General features: G+C 46.5%; 1 protein-coding gene across 1 annotated transcript in view; it reads right to left on the reverse strand.

Moving 5' to 3' along the window:
• sesn1 (sestrin 1) overlaps positions 1-11,743 on the reverse strand; it is a 68,182-nt gene extending 56,439 nt beyond the window's left edge. Inside the window, exons 1-2 of the mRNA XM_060041564.1 lie at positions 11,630-11,743; positions 10,562-10,885 (exon numbers count right to left, since the gene is read on the reverse strand). Of these exons, the coding sequence (XP_059897547.1) occupies positions 10,562-10,840 (279 nt within the window). The 5' untranslated portion in view covers positions 10,841-10,885; positions 11,630-11,743. The remainder of the gene's footprint in view (positions 1-10,561; positions 10,886-11,629) is intronic.
• Positions 11,744-12,003: the final 260 nt, after the last annotated feature.

Here is a 12,003-nt window from a genome sequence, read left to right on the forward strand (position 1 = left end):
TTCTCATGTGGCATTATTCATTAAGTAATTACAAGAATTATTTACCAAAATTGCAGTCATCAAAAAGGCCATATACTGCAAACCAAAAACTACAAGAATAAGGGCTTTCCTCAATGAAATAGTAAGCTATTGAAACATAAATTATATTGAAACATAGTTAATTCACGGGCTTCTTTCTAAAGATGCAGGTTTGTCAGAGACAGTGTGAAAATCCCAAAACGCCCTCCGCCAGTTGTAAATCACGGATTCAGGGTACGTCTTCTTTACTCTCGCTGCCATTTCAAACATGGTTTATCATGTTTCTGAGTCAATGTTTTTATTTTATGACTTGTGATGCCCCTCATGAGGTTGATAACCTATTGTATTTAGTCATTGCACAGCCCTAAATCACCATGGACCAATTGAGTTCTGAGTGGTGTCCCACAGGGCACAGTGCTGGGCCCACTCCTCTTTATCTTGCATATAAACGATCTGTTCTCTGTCGTTAAGCACAGCAAAATAAAGGTATTCGCTGATGACTCAAAGCTCCACAAGAGCATCGGCTCCCCTACAGACTGCAAGCTGCTCCAGGAGGATCTCCACGCAGTTGTTCGTTGGGCAGCTAACAACAACATGGAGCTAAATGAGTCCAAGTTCCAGCTCCTACATCACGGGAAGAATCAAGATCTACAGGAGCCGTACAAGCTATCAACAGGACTGGTAATCTCCTCAGACGATGTCGTCAAAGATCTCGGAGTGTTCATTGACAAAGATCTCCGTTGGCGGCAACACAACCAAAAAAACAGCCGAAGCTGCACGAAAAGCCGGCTGGGTTCTGAGGACGTTCTCAATCAGGGACAAAAGCCAGATGCTACTGCTCTTCAAGACCTATGTTCGCTCCATCGTAGAGTACTGCTGTGCTCTGTGGTCACCACATCTGCAGTGTGACGTTATCATGATTGAGTCTATCCAGCGCTCTTTCACTGCAAAGATAGCGGGTTGCTCGAATCTCAGCTACTGGGACCGCCTCAAGCATCTTAACCTCTACTCGCTACAACGCCGCCGTGAAAGATACATGGTCATCCTTGCCTGGAAAATCTACCACGGTGCCATCCCCAACAGCGTCAACCTGGTGTTCCAACACTCGGAGAGGCGAGGAGTAACCTGTGTACGGCCGCTTGGAAGCTCCAAGTATAGCAGCATCAACACAATGAGATTCCACTCGTTCTCATCAACTGCCTCTGCTCTGTACAACGCTGTACCCAAAAATGTCAAGTCAATCCCAACCCTGATCCAGTTCAAGGCAGAACTTGACCGCTTCCTTCAAACCATCCCTGACACTCCCCCTACTCCTGGATACACTGGGGCCAACAGAAATTCTCTGGTGGAGTGGGCTAGCAGCAAAAGTCAACTATAGCTGCTACCAACGGGAAAATGGCGGTGGAGACACTTGATGTCTTGGCCTAGGTGTTCTAACCTGAAACAAAGGTTAGAATAATAAGGTGAGAATAACATTTTAAGCCCTTTCTTCAACAACAGGCCCAGGCAATGGAAAGATCAACTATGTACAATGCATTTCTCTTTATTTCAACCAGGGGCCGCAACCTAAAGCCATGTTTTTTCTCTTCATCAGTATATTACACGTTTGACCTCATTAGTTAGGTAGGCTATGAGCTTATTCAAAAAGGCGCTGGTGTGAAAGGCCTTTTCTTGCCTTTTTCAGAACCTCCCCTTATCATTCTGCAAGTCACTGTTGACCTCCACCGGTATACAATGATGCCCAGAAGTACTGCACTGATCAGTAGGTCAAGCTACACGTGTTCTGTTGAAGACATCTTTAAAGATCCCATATCATGCTTTTTTAGGGTAGATAATTGCATTTTGGGGTACTACTAGAATAGGGTTACATGCCTGTATGTTAAAAATACCCCTTATTATTCTCACACTGTTCATGTCTGCAAAAACTATTTTAGCGTCCTTCAAAAATGCTCCTGTGATTGGTCAGCATGCCCATTCTGTTGCGATTGGTCCAACACGCGATTGGTCGGCAAATTCACGCTCAACCCGAAATTGTACAAGTTGTAAACATTGCGGGTAGCCGGGAGGCTGGACTTCTGCATTTCAGTACTGCCCACTTCACATTCAGACGTCACACTGTTATGGAAGTTTGAGCACAAATAAGCTGTTTAACACACTTATTGAGGGGCGTCCGTTTCTCTCCCTGGCTAGGACTTTGATTCTAGCTTATTAGACGTGAAAGATGTATACATACATCATATATCAGTATATAGCAAAGGGAAAGGTAGAAAAGCAGGATATCACCCCTTTAAGACCCCTTTAAGCAGCAATTGAGCGAGAGAGAGGGAGAGCAGAGCACCTCAACCTTGGCACTGAATAGAGAGCGGTGAGGCAATCGATGGGCTATTGAGCAGGTGCCTGGCTGCCCAATGTTGCTCATCTAGTATGAGTGAGAGAATAAAGTAAGCGCACACATACACTCAAAGAACCACCCACTCACCCACACAAAAACACACAAACTCAGGAATATGCATTCACACACATCAGCATACACATTCAAATACACAATTGCACGTATTGAGTTTCGATTCTCTTCTTTATTTTTAAAGAGAACATCGGCATTTCCTCTTTCACACGTGTGTCTCCTGTCACGTCTTACAGAGGACACAGGCGCTCACATGCACACATTGCCAAGTAAAACTCATTTTGTGTTTTTTTGATGAAGCTCGGGCAAACATTTCATTTGAAAAAAATGAAAACCATTGGGAGGGTTTACATGTTTTAAATCAGTCCTCTCATCACGATTTGAAAATGCTTGTGAGTTCAGGATGCTAAGAGAGAATCTGTTGCAGAAGTATCGTCAGGTCAGGTGCTCAGACGTGAGCCAGTGGGCCACACATATAAAGCCAGCAGGGTGTCATAGCAAATGGGGTTGAAACATTGCTGCCTATTGTTTTTAAATGTTTGTTCAAACATATTTTTGTGAACAGATTGTGGAAAGATACACAACTGTTTCAGAATCCACAGGGCCCATGTGCCTATTACAGAAGGGATTCTATAGCAGCCCAGCACCAAATCAAGCACGAACCAGAGCTCACACACACACACACACACACACACACACACACACACACACACACACACACACACACACACACACACACACACACACACACACACACACACACACACACACACACACACACGTTGCCTTCTGTTTTCTTACTCTATGTGAACAAGGCCAAACCGACTCTAATTCACTCTCTCTCTCTCTCTCGCTCTTTTTTTTTTTGAGGAAGCAGCAGGGCCCGGAGGGGTCAAAGGTAAGACACTGTGGGAAAGCCAGGGTCCCGTAGCGTGAAACTGTCACCCTTGTGACGAACCGGTCCCCAGCATAAACAAGCAGGGCCTGCATTGGCCCCGGGACAATGCCCAAGAGAGGGCTCTAACAATACACCACACAAACACTCATACTTACACACACACTAACACACACAACCCTAGACACACACAAGTCTAGACACTCACACAGACTCACACATACATCCCCCAACACACACACTCATACTTACATACGCAAACCGACTTACACACAAACAACGACCATAGACACACACAACTTTAGACACACACACACACACCACCGACTGAAATCCAGTCTGAAACAATACCATACAGACGCTGAAACAACTTGGGAGCTGGGCTTGAGCCACAGCGCAATGGGAACTAGCAACGCAAGGCAACGCTTGAAGCAACATACATCGGCGAGAGAGCTCTACATCACAGCCGACACAGCTAAACCATTGTCTCAGCACATCAAGGGGGTCCCCACAACATAGACCAGTTGAACTAAAGCTTTGTGAGAAATTAGGTTTGTTTTACTATAACTACTTTTTGTCCAAGACCAATGGAGGAAACACTGATTTCTAGAGTTGCTTATTAGAAGAAGAATTAAAGCTCTCAGTCGCTAAAGGCTTCCAGTGTTACTCTCGCCCAGAGGAGCAAGTACATGGGCTCCATGTAGCTAGCTAGCTAACCTGCTGATTCTTTTGATTAGACCGTATAAAACACAGAATCCACATCCATGGTCAGAACACAGGAAAGAAACTAAAATCTAGCACAGTTACAATCTGTAAATTCATGATATAACAACCAATGACATATTGTATAATCAATACTTTGTCAATGTTATGCATGTATATGGCCTGTCTATTTAGCACACATCGTTTCTCAACTAAACAACATTTTGAACTAGGCAAAGTTAGAACATTTCATTCACTTTTGTCTTTTCTTTTTTGAGGTGTTCAACTTAACCCTTTAATCTGAATTCAGGCTAAAACTGTTAACACAAGTTAAATGTCCCGTTTGCAAGATGTGCTGATAAGAGATTCCCCTCTTCTCCCCATCAATTCCTCTTAATTCATCGGAAAAAACACACAAACTTTTCCACTTATCCAATCGCTTGCACTTAAAATCAGGGATTTTAAGTGCAACATTTATTCATAACGTCGGATTATAAAACTTTAAATAAGAATGAGTCAAAGTTAGATCAAACTAATAGTGCATATATTTCAGCTTTCTTCAGACCGTTTCCGTTCAGGATTATTATTTTTAATTAATTATTTATTTGTAATACTCGGGGGGGGGGGCAGCGGGGTGGCCCCCCCTGGCCCCCACATGGCTACGCCCCTGCTGGCCGGCCCTCATCCCTGGTCATTTCCTAATAGGGCCTAAGGCTGAGAGCTGGACCCGGGCCACAGGCTACCTGATCCGCCCAGACCTCGCAATCCTGCAAGTTCACCGTAATAAACACACACAAACATAGCCACTCACGTAAGAGCCACCCACACACACACACACACACACACACACACACAAGCTGAAGAATCAAGCACTGACATATACGCACACACACACACACACACAGGCACACACACACACACACACACACAGGCACACACACACTGGATCCATGCCCAGTGACCGGGGCAAACATGAAAAAAATATGCCAAGCATTCCCACCCTGCCTTCTTCAGCCCAGCATGGAAAATTCCTGTCCCACTGCAAGAGTCAAAGCTGGAGGCAAAAGAATGGTGCATAGCGTACTCATGTGGACATCAACAAAACTGCAACCACAATTAGATCTTTTAGCTATTGAAATGAGCGGATTAGTATACGGTTTAGGTTTGCAGAAATGCTCTAATGCAGTCCTGCTGTTCATTGGGCATGAAGGGGATCCTTTATTGCTCGTTTGCATCAGATGATTCTCGTCGAGCATGACACCTAGCACAGATGAAAGGAACGTTTTCTAGCATTCATCGTCCAAAAGGAGCTGAGCCCAAGGTTAAATCGTACATCAAAGGAGAAGAAGACTATGATTAAATGTAATTTATTTGACTTAATCACTTTAAGTATAAAGCTGGATGTTGAAACGTTCAGAGAAAATTAGGACTAAAAGGGTCAAATAAAGTAGACACTTCCTTTGATGCTCTTATCAGCGGTGTGATTCATCTTAGTCTTCTGGTTGGATTATATACCTTATTTGGTTTATCTTTTACTTGTTGATCGTCGTAAATGACTGCATCTGTGTTGACAATGAAAAGATGATGAAAGAAAAAGGAAGGGGCAGAGAGAGAGCGAGAGCGAGAGAGAGAGAGAGAGAGAGAGAGAGAGAGAGAGAGAGAGAGAGAGAGAGAGAGAGAGAGATGTGGAATTATTTTCATTTGGCTCGAAACAACACCAAATGGCCATTCATGTCTTATTTTCTGAACAATCTGCCGAACAATGGATCGCCCTCTTCCCAAATCTTTAATACAATCAGCTTGAATGCCAAAGCCTCCGTGAGTGAGTGAGTGAGTGAGTGAGTGAGTGAGTGAGTGAGTGAGTGAGTGAGTGAGTGAGTGAGTGAGTGAGTGAGTGAGTGAGTGAGTGAGTGAATAGGAGTAAGAGTCTGTCTGTGTGTGTGTGTGTGTGTGTGTGATCTCAGCTCAGGTCTTGACAGCTTGAGAGATGTGAGATGTGGGTCTCAACACGACTACTGAACTCTGATCTGACCATGTGGAATCAGGGGAGGGAGGGGTGATTGATCTCACTCCCTAAATAAAGAACTCAAATACCCACGAAGTTAACATCTTCAGTCCAGCATTGGTGAAAAGCTATCGCACTCTCCCCTGGTCCGAGCTGGGAGATTGAGGCCCCCAGGGGCTGTTGGTTGTGGCGGTGATGGTGCTTCTTCACTGAAGACTGCTGTGCAACTACAGGAGGAGATGGCAGGCACTTCTTAACCCTCCCCTCCCCCCCCTCTGGCTCCCTCCCCCCCCCCCCCCCCCCCCCCCTTCTGAAGAAGATTCTTCTTCTCTTGTTTCCATACTCACACACGCTGCTGGCCTCCCACACCCCCCACCCCCCCCACACACATATTGAAGGTGTACAACTGCCCCCCCCCCCGGCAACCATGACACCCTGCTCCCCCACTAGGATTATAATAATAATAATGATAATGGATTGAATTCATATAGTGCTTTTCTAGACACTCAAAGACGCTTACGAGCTTACGCTAGACGCTTGGAGTGTCTAACGCTTACGCTAGACCCTCCATTATACAGGGTGTTAGATCGCCTCTGGGGCTAATAGTTGGCATGAAATAAATGTTGGTCGAAAACAGGAGGGTTGCAGGTATATGTTAAGTGTGTGTGTGTGTGTGTGTGTGTGTGTGTGTGTGTGTGTGTGTGTGTGTGTGTGTGTGTGTGTGTGTGTGTGTGTGTGTGTGTGTGTGTGTGTGTGAATAGAGTGCAGGATATCCCTTATCTAAGTCTTTAGATACGCTTCCCAAATGGATTGACAGTGACCTGATTCCACGCTTCCAGCGATTGATGCGACCCCCCCTCCCCCTCTTCAGCAGACAGCTAAACCACCAGGCGTTCCCTGGACAGAGGCCCCACAATGGGGTCCAGGGGTGGGCTCTGTCTGGCTGTCTTCCACTAGCCATTGGTGGTGGCTAAACCAGCGTGTCTATTGTCTGGATGCCACGATTATCATTTCACATGATAATCGTTTGGTTTTCTGTATTATTTTCAGACAGTATTGCTGAGGAGGTGGTGGTGGCCATTTGCACACCACTCCGGATCCACCCAGGGAACCAGTCCCTGTGACCAGCCAGATGATGAGAACCACCAGGTCGATCCATCTTGGAGAAAGCCAGCTTTCAAAGAGTTACAGTAGTCTGCTGCGTTTTGCGTGACCGCGTACTAGACCTTAATGAATGCATCACAACGCAATGCCCTTAGTTTTCTCATCAAGCTCCTTCTTCACTGGGATTAGATGAGCCGCAGTTATAATCCTATTGCCGCCGTCTCAATGCTGTAATCAACCTAAATAATAATCAACCTGATTGGTCAAGAAGACCCAGTAGTCAAATCACAGTACAGCAGCTAAATACTGGTGTGTCATTTTACGCAGAGTCATCGGAGAGCTTGGATATTTCTTCAAGGGGCCCCCCACCCTAACCCCTCACTAGGGCCCCCCAACCCTGAGCCCTCACTAGGGGAGCCCCACCCTGACTCCTCACTAGGGGCCCATTGCCATGCTGAGCCGACAGCAGCTGGAAATCCAGTCTTTTATTTCCCCTCTATATCACGGGCCTGTGTGCACAGTAACACCTCGCTGTGCCGTTACTGGGCCAAAGGTCGCCTGCTGCTGCCACCGCCACAGACACCCCACACCTCTGGGACAGCGAGCAGAAACCCTACAATGCAGTGAATGATCCCTACCCAGCCTATTCTCTCTTACAAGACACCTGCCTTTAGGAGGAGCCGGCGATCGAACTAGTATCCTTCCGTTTGACTGGTAACCGGAAGGTTACGAATTCGATACCCGGCTCCTCCTTGCTGAATGTCGAGGCGTCCCTGAGCAAGACGCCTCGCCCTAACTGCTCCTGAAGAGATGGCAAAATCCCCTAAATTAAAATCTTATTAAACACTTGCTATTTTCACTAGCGTAACCATGGACTGGCCTGTATGCATCAACTGCATCCTGCTAGTATCTCTGCCTTCCAAATTCTCAATGTGCTTCATGAAATATACATGTTGTGCTCTGTCTCTGGGTCCACACCGAACACAAGGGAACTGCTCAAGGCCAGGCCCATGGTGAGCACTGCCTGAGAAAAGGGTTGCTTTATTTAAGTTTTCACCAGAATACCTACTAGCATCTGTCACACTGGATTTATGAATAATATAATTTAGATTTCCAGCCAACTTTACCTTATTTGTAGAAAGTGTTGAAGACTTATCTTGAGCAAGACTTCCACTGTTAAATTCAACAAAAAATACATTGCACTTCAAAACATTACATTACACGCTAATCAGGCACCCGTAATTGAATGCAGCCGTGTTTGTTTACGGATGTTTGTTGTTGACTGAAATCCTCCCTTTCATTGTATGCATTGCACAAATCTCCCCTTTATCTTGCTCTGAACTTGTGGTTTTATTTAAACCACTAATAACGTCATGAGTTCTGGGGGTTGAAGTTAATCGTAGGAACACAGGAGTTGTATTGTTGTTAAACGCTATAGCGTTCATTGATTTAGCCTACTGCTCACTGTCAGCATCAGAGGAAGACGTCGGAGCGATCCATCGTGAAGACACCAAGCTGATGAATCCTTCAGGTACGGCATTCCACTGGCCCCGACCAACCGAACTGAGCGGGTAACCTTAGCAGCCCTTCAGAGAAGTTGTGATCAGCCTATTGGACCAGCGTATGTACCCTGCATGAAGAGAATAGCCTGATCTATTCAGATTTATTTATTATGCAAGTTAACATTGCAGGATTATATAATGGTGTATTTATACCCCTCACAAAGACATGCGTTTCTCTCTCCAGTCCAGCCGTCCAATACTGGGGTCCTTTCATCAGCCTTGGGAATCGGGTGGCCAGAGAGAGTGCCTGCCCATATACAGTCTGCCCACCCTATTGGCAGCTCCAGAACAAATGTGAGCCATTGTTTCCCTCGATTTGCATGTGCATGTGCGTGCGTGCGTGCGTGCGTGCGTGCGTGCGTGCGTGCGTGCGTGCGTGCGTGCGTGCGTGCGTGCGTGCGTGCGTGCGTGCGTGCCAGGGAGCACTTGAACGAGCACCAAAGCACAGAGTGCCGCAGCGCCTACCTCCTGCTCCAGCTCCAATATGCATTCAGTCAGCAGCCTTCAGTTTGCATGCCCCACGGCCCTTCACCAGCACTACCTTTGGCTCGTGTTTACCGGGCGTCGGTCAACAGGACTGCATGGTTAATCGGTTTTGACCCCGCGGAGTTTCACCTCGCCAGAGCCTCGCAGCGGAGAGCTTGTGGGAACATGACCCCCTCCCCGCATGACCCTTTACTCACCATGTAACCCTATTTTAAGCCCCCCCCCCCCCCCCCACCCCGTGACCTTTGACTCCCTGGACCTGCAGCGACGCAGGAAAGACAACAGAGGCAGAATACCAAGTGGACAAAGACAGCATCAGAACAACTGCAGAGGTTGACATCTCAGTATCCCGAGTTTTCAACCACCAACTTGACAAGCAAGAAGATCAAAAAGGCCTTTCCTTCCAAGGCATATATATATATATATATATATATAAATAAAGAATGGACCAATAGCCTGTGTGTGTGTGTGTGTGTGTAAATAGAGCAGGGACAGTCTGGGCATTCAAGGATATTATGTTAAATCTGTAGATCTGCGCGAATTGGTGATCTGTCTGATCCCATGCCCTGCAGCCCACCCTCTAAACGAGAGAGAGAGAGAGAGAGAGAGAGAGAGATGGGTTTACTTTGTTGATAGGGAGGTGCTTCCGTGTGCATCTGTGGGACCAAAGATGCACGTGGTCATGAATTTAAACCTTTAGCAGAACTCTGAGGCTCTAATGACGTGCGTGTGTGTGTGTGTGTGTGTGTGTGTGTGTGTGTGTGTGTGTGTGTGTGTGTGTGTGTGTGTGTGTGTGTGTGTGTGTGTGTGTGTGAACCAATGTACTTTAAACCACATAACATATCAGCATGACAAAGGTAGCATTATGTTACCATGGTACGAGTGTAGAATGATTAATAAACTATGCTGTTTACATTCTGACGTACACACATAATACATAGTGTCGTATAATCTGGTAAATTGACATTTGAAGAATTCATTTCCGAAATTGTGAGCGTATGTCTGCAAGGGTGGGACCTAGTACATTTACATTGAAGGAATTTTGCTGACGCTTTAATCCAAAGCGATTTACAACCATTCATGCACACATCGACAAACCGACGGCGGAGTCGACCACGCAGGGCGACAGGCAGCTTGTTAGAAGCAGTCAGGGTGAGGTGTCTTGCTCAGGGACAACTAGGAGGAGGAGCCGGGGATCAAACTAGCAACCTTCCGGTTACCAACCAACCCATTCTCCCTCCTGAGCTACTGCCACCCCTCGTAAACCGTTCATTTTGTGAAATAAATAATGTCCAGGAAGGGTTTGGATCACAGGTCCCAGATTGACCAACTGGGACTCAAGAGGTGCCGTCTTTACTTCTCACTGGCGGGATATAGCACCTTACCTGGACGGTCTGCAGGAGCCAACCACATCTCTCTCGGATGTCCTGGAAGGGGCAGCGCTTGGACAGCATGAGGAGGTGGGCCAGGATGCCGTTGAGGACTCTGCAGGGTGGCCCCGGCGAGGCAGGGGACCGGGGTTGGGATGCTGGAGCGCGCCCGACGGCCTCCACAATCCTCATCAGCTCCTGCTGGATGGTCTCCATGGCGGAGTCCCGGGAGCCCGCGTCACGGCTGCTGAGCCCGTCCCAGCGGCCCAGTCCGTCCCGGTCCACGACATCCATGTCCAAGGGCTCTGATGCTTTGTGTGCGTTTCTTTCAGCAGGAGACTGAAACAAAAAACAACAAAGCTTACATCGGTTACTGCTCACTGAGGCTGTGCATATAAAAATAATACATAAAATGTCCTCGACTGTCCAAGCATTATGAACAACACGTACAAAAACCAGAGCATGTTCACTGTAGAGTAGACCAAATGCCAGTTTGCGGTTTCCCAAGCTCATTCTATTGAAATGAAGACACGTTCCTTACCAACTAACGGTTAGGTGAACAGCCAAAATCATTCACCAAAGTGTGACAAACAGTCCATTCAATCTTTCCCGGTCTGCTTCTTTTTATTTTATTATGCTTTGTGTGCGTTTCTTTCAGCAGGAGACTGAAACAAAAACAACAAAGTTTACATCAATGGTTTAATTTACAACACGGTTACTGCTCACTGAGGCTGTGCATATAAAAATAATACATAAAATGCGCTCGACTGTCAAAGCATTATGAACAACACGTACAAAAACCAGAGCATGTTCACTGTGGAGTAGACCAAATGCCAGTTTGCGGTTTCACAAGCTCATTCTATTAAAATGAAGACACGTTCCTTACCAACATGCATTGACAGAAGATAACGGTTAGGTGAACCGCCAAAATCATTCACCAAAGTGTGAATCTTTCCCTGTCTGCTTCTTTTTATTTTATTGTGATGAAGACATTGTTGTACCAATGCTGCTCATAACACAATGATAGCAGATAACTATGTCGTTTCAGGTAGAGTGCACCAAGTGTCATAGCCCATTACTTACTTTATTCACATTATTTGGAGCTGGTCTCCGTTCCAGCGACTTCTTCCTTCGGATCTGACCGCTCGTCCCGGTGTGAAAAAAAAGAGAGGAGGCTGCAACTTGATTGACGTCTGAAGGGTCCAACCACCAGACTTGCCAAACGTGACAGGGTTGTTCTGTGCGAACGTCGACCAATAGCTATTTAGTGGGCGTATCCACTGCTTCAACCCTCCGCAACGCTTATTCATGGGAATTTGATTCCCTCGCACATCGCTCTGCATTCGTCGGCTACGGATGAGAAACCTCGTGGACTACATCTCCCGGCATGCTCTGCATCGCCCTTCACTTGTTTACCCCGCTCGGAACCAGAGGAGAAATGACCGACGGCAGACAGA

The sequence above is a fragment of the Gadus macrocephalus genome, chromosome 21 (assembly GCF_031168955.1).
Source record: "Gadus macrocephalus chromosome 21, ASM3116895v1".
Lineage (NCBI taxonomy): Eukaryota > Metazoa > Chordata > Actinopteri > Gadiformes > Gadidae > Gadus > Gadus macrocephalus.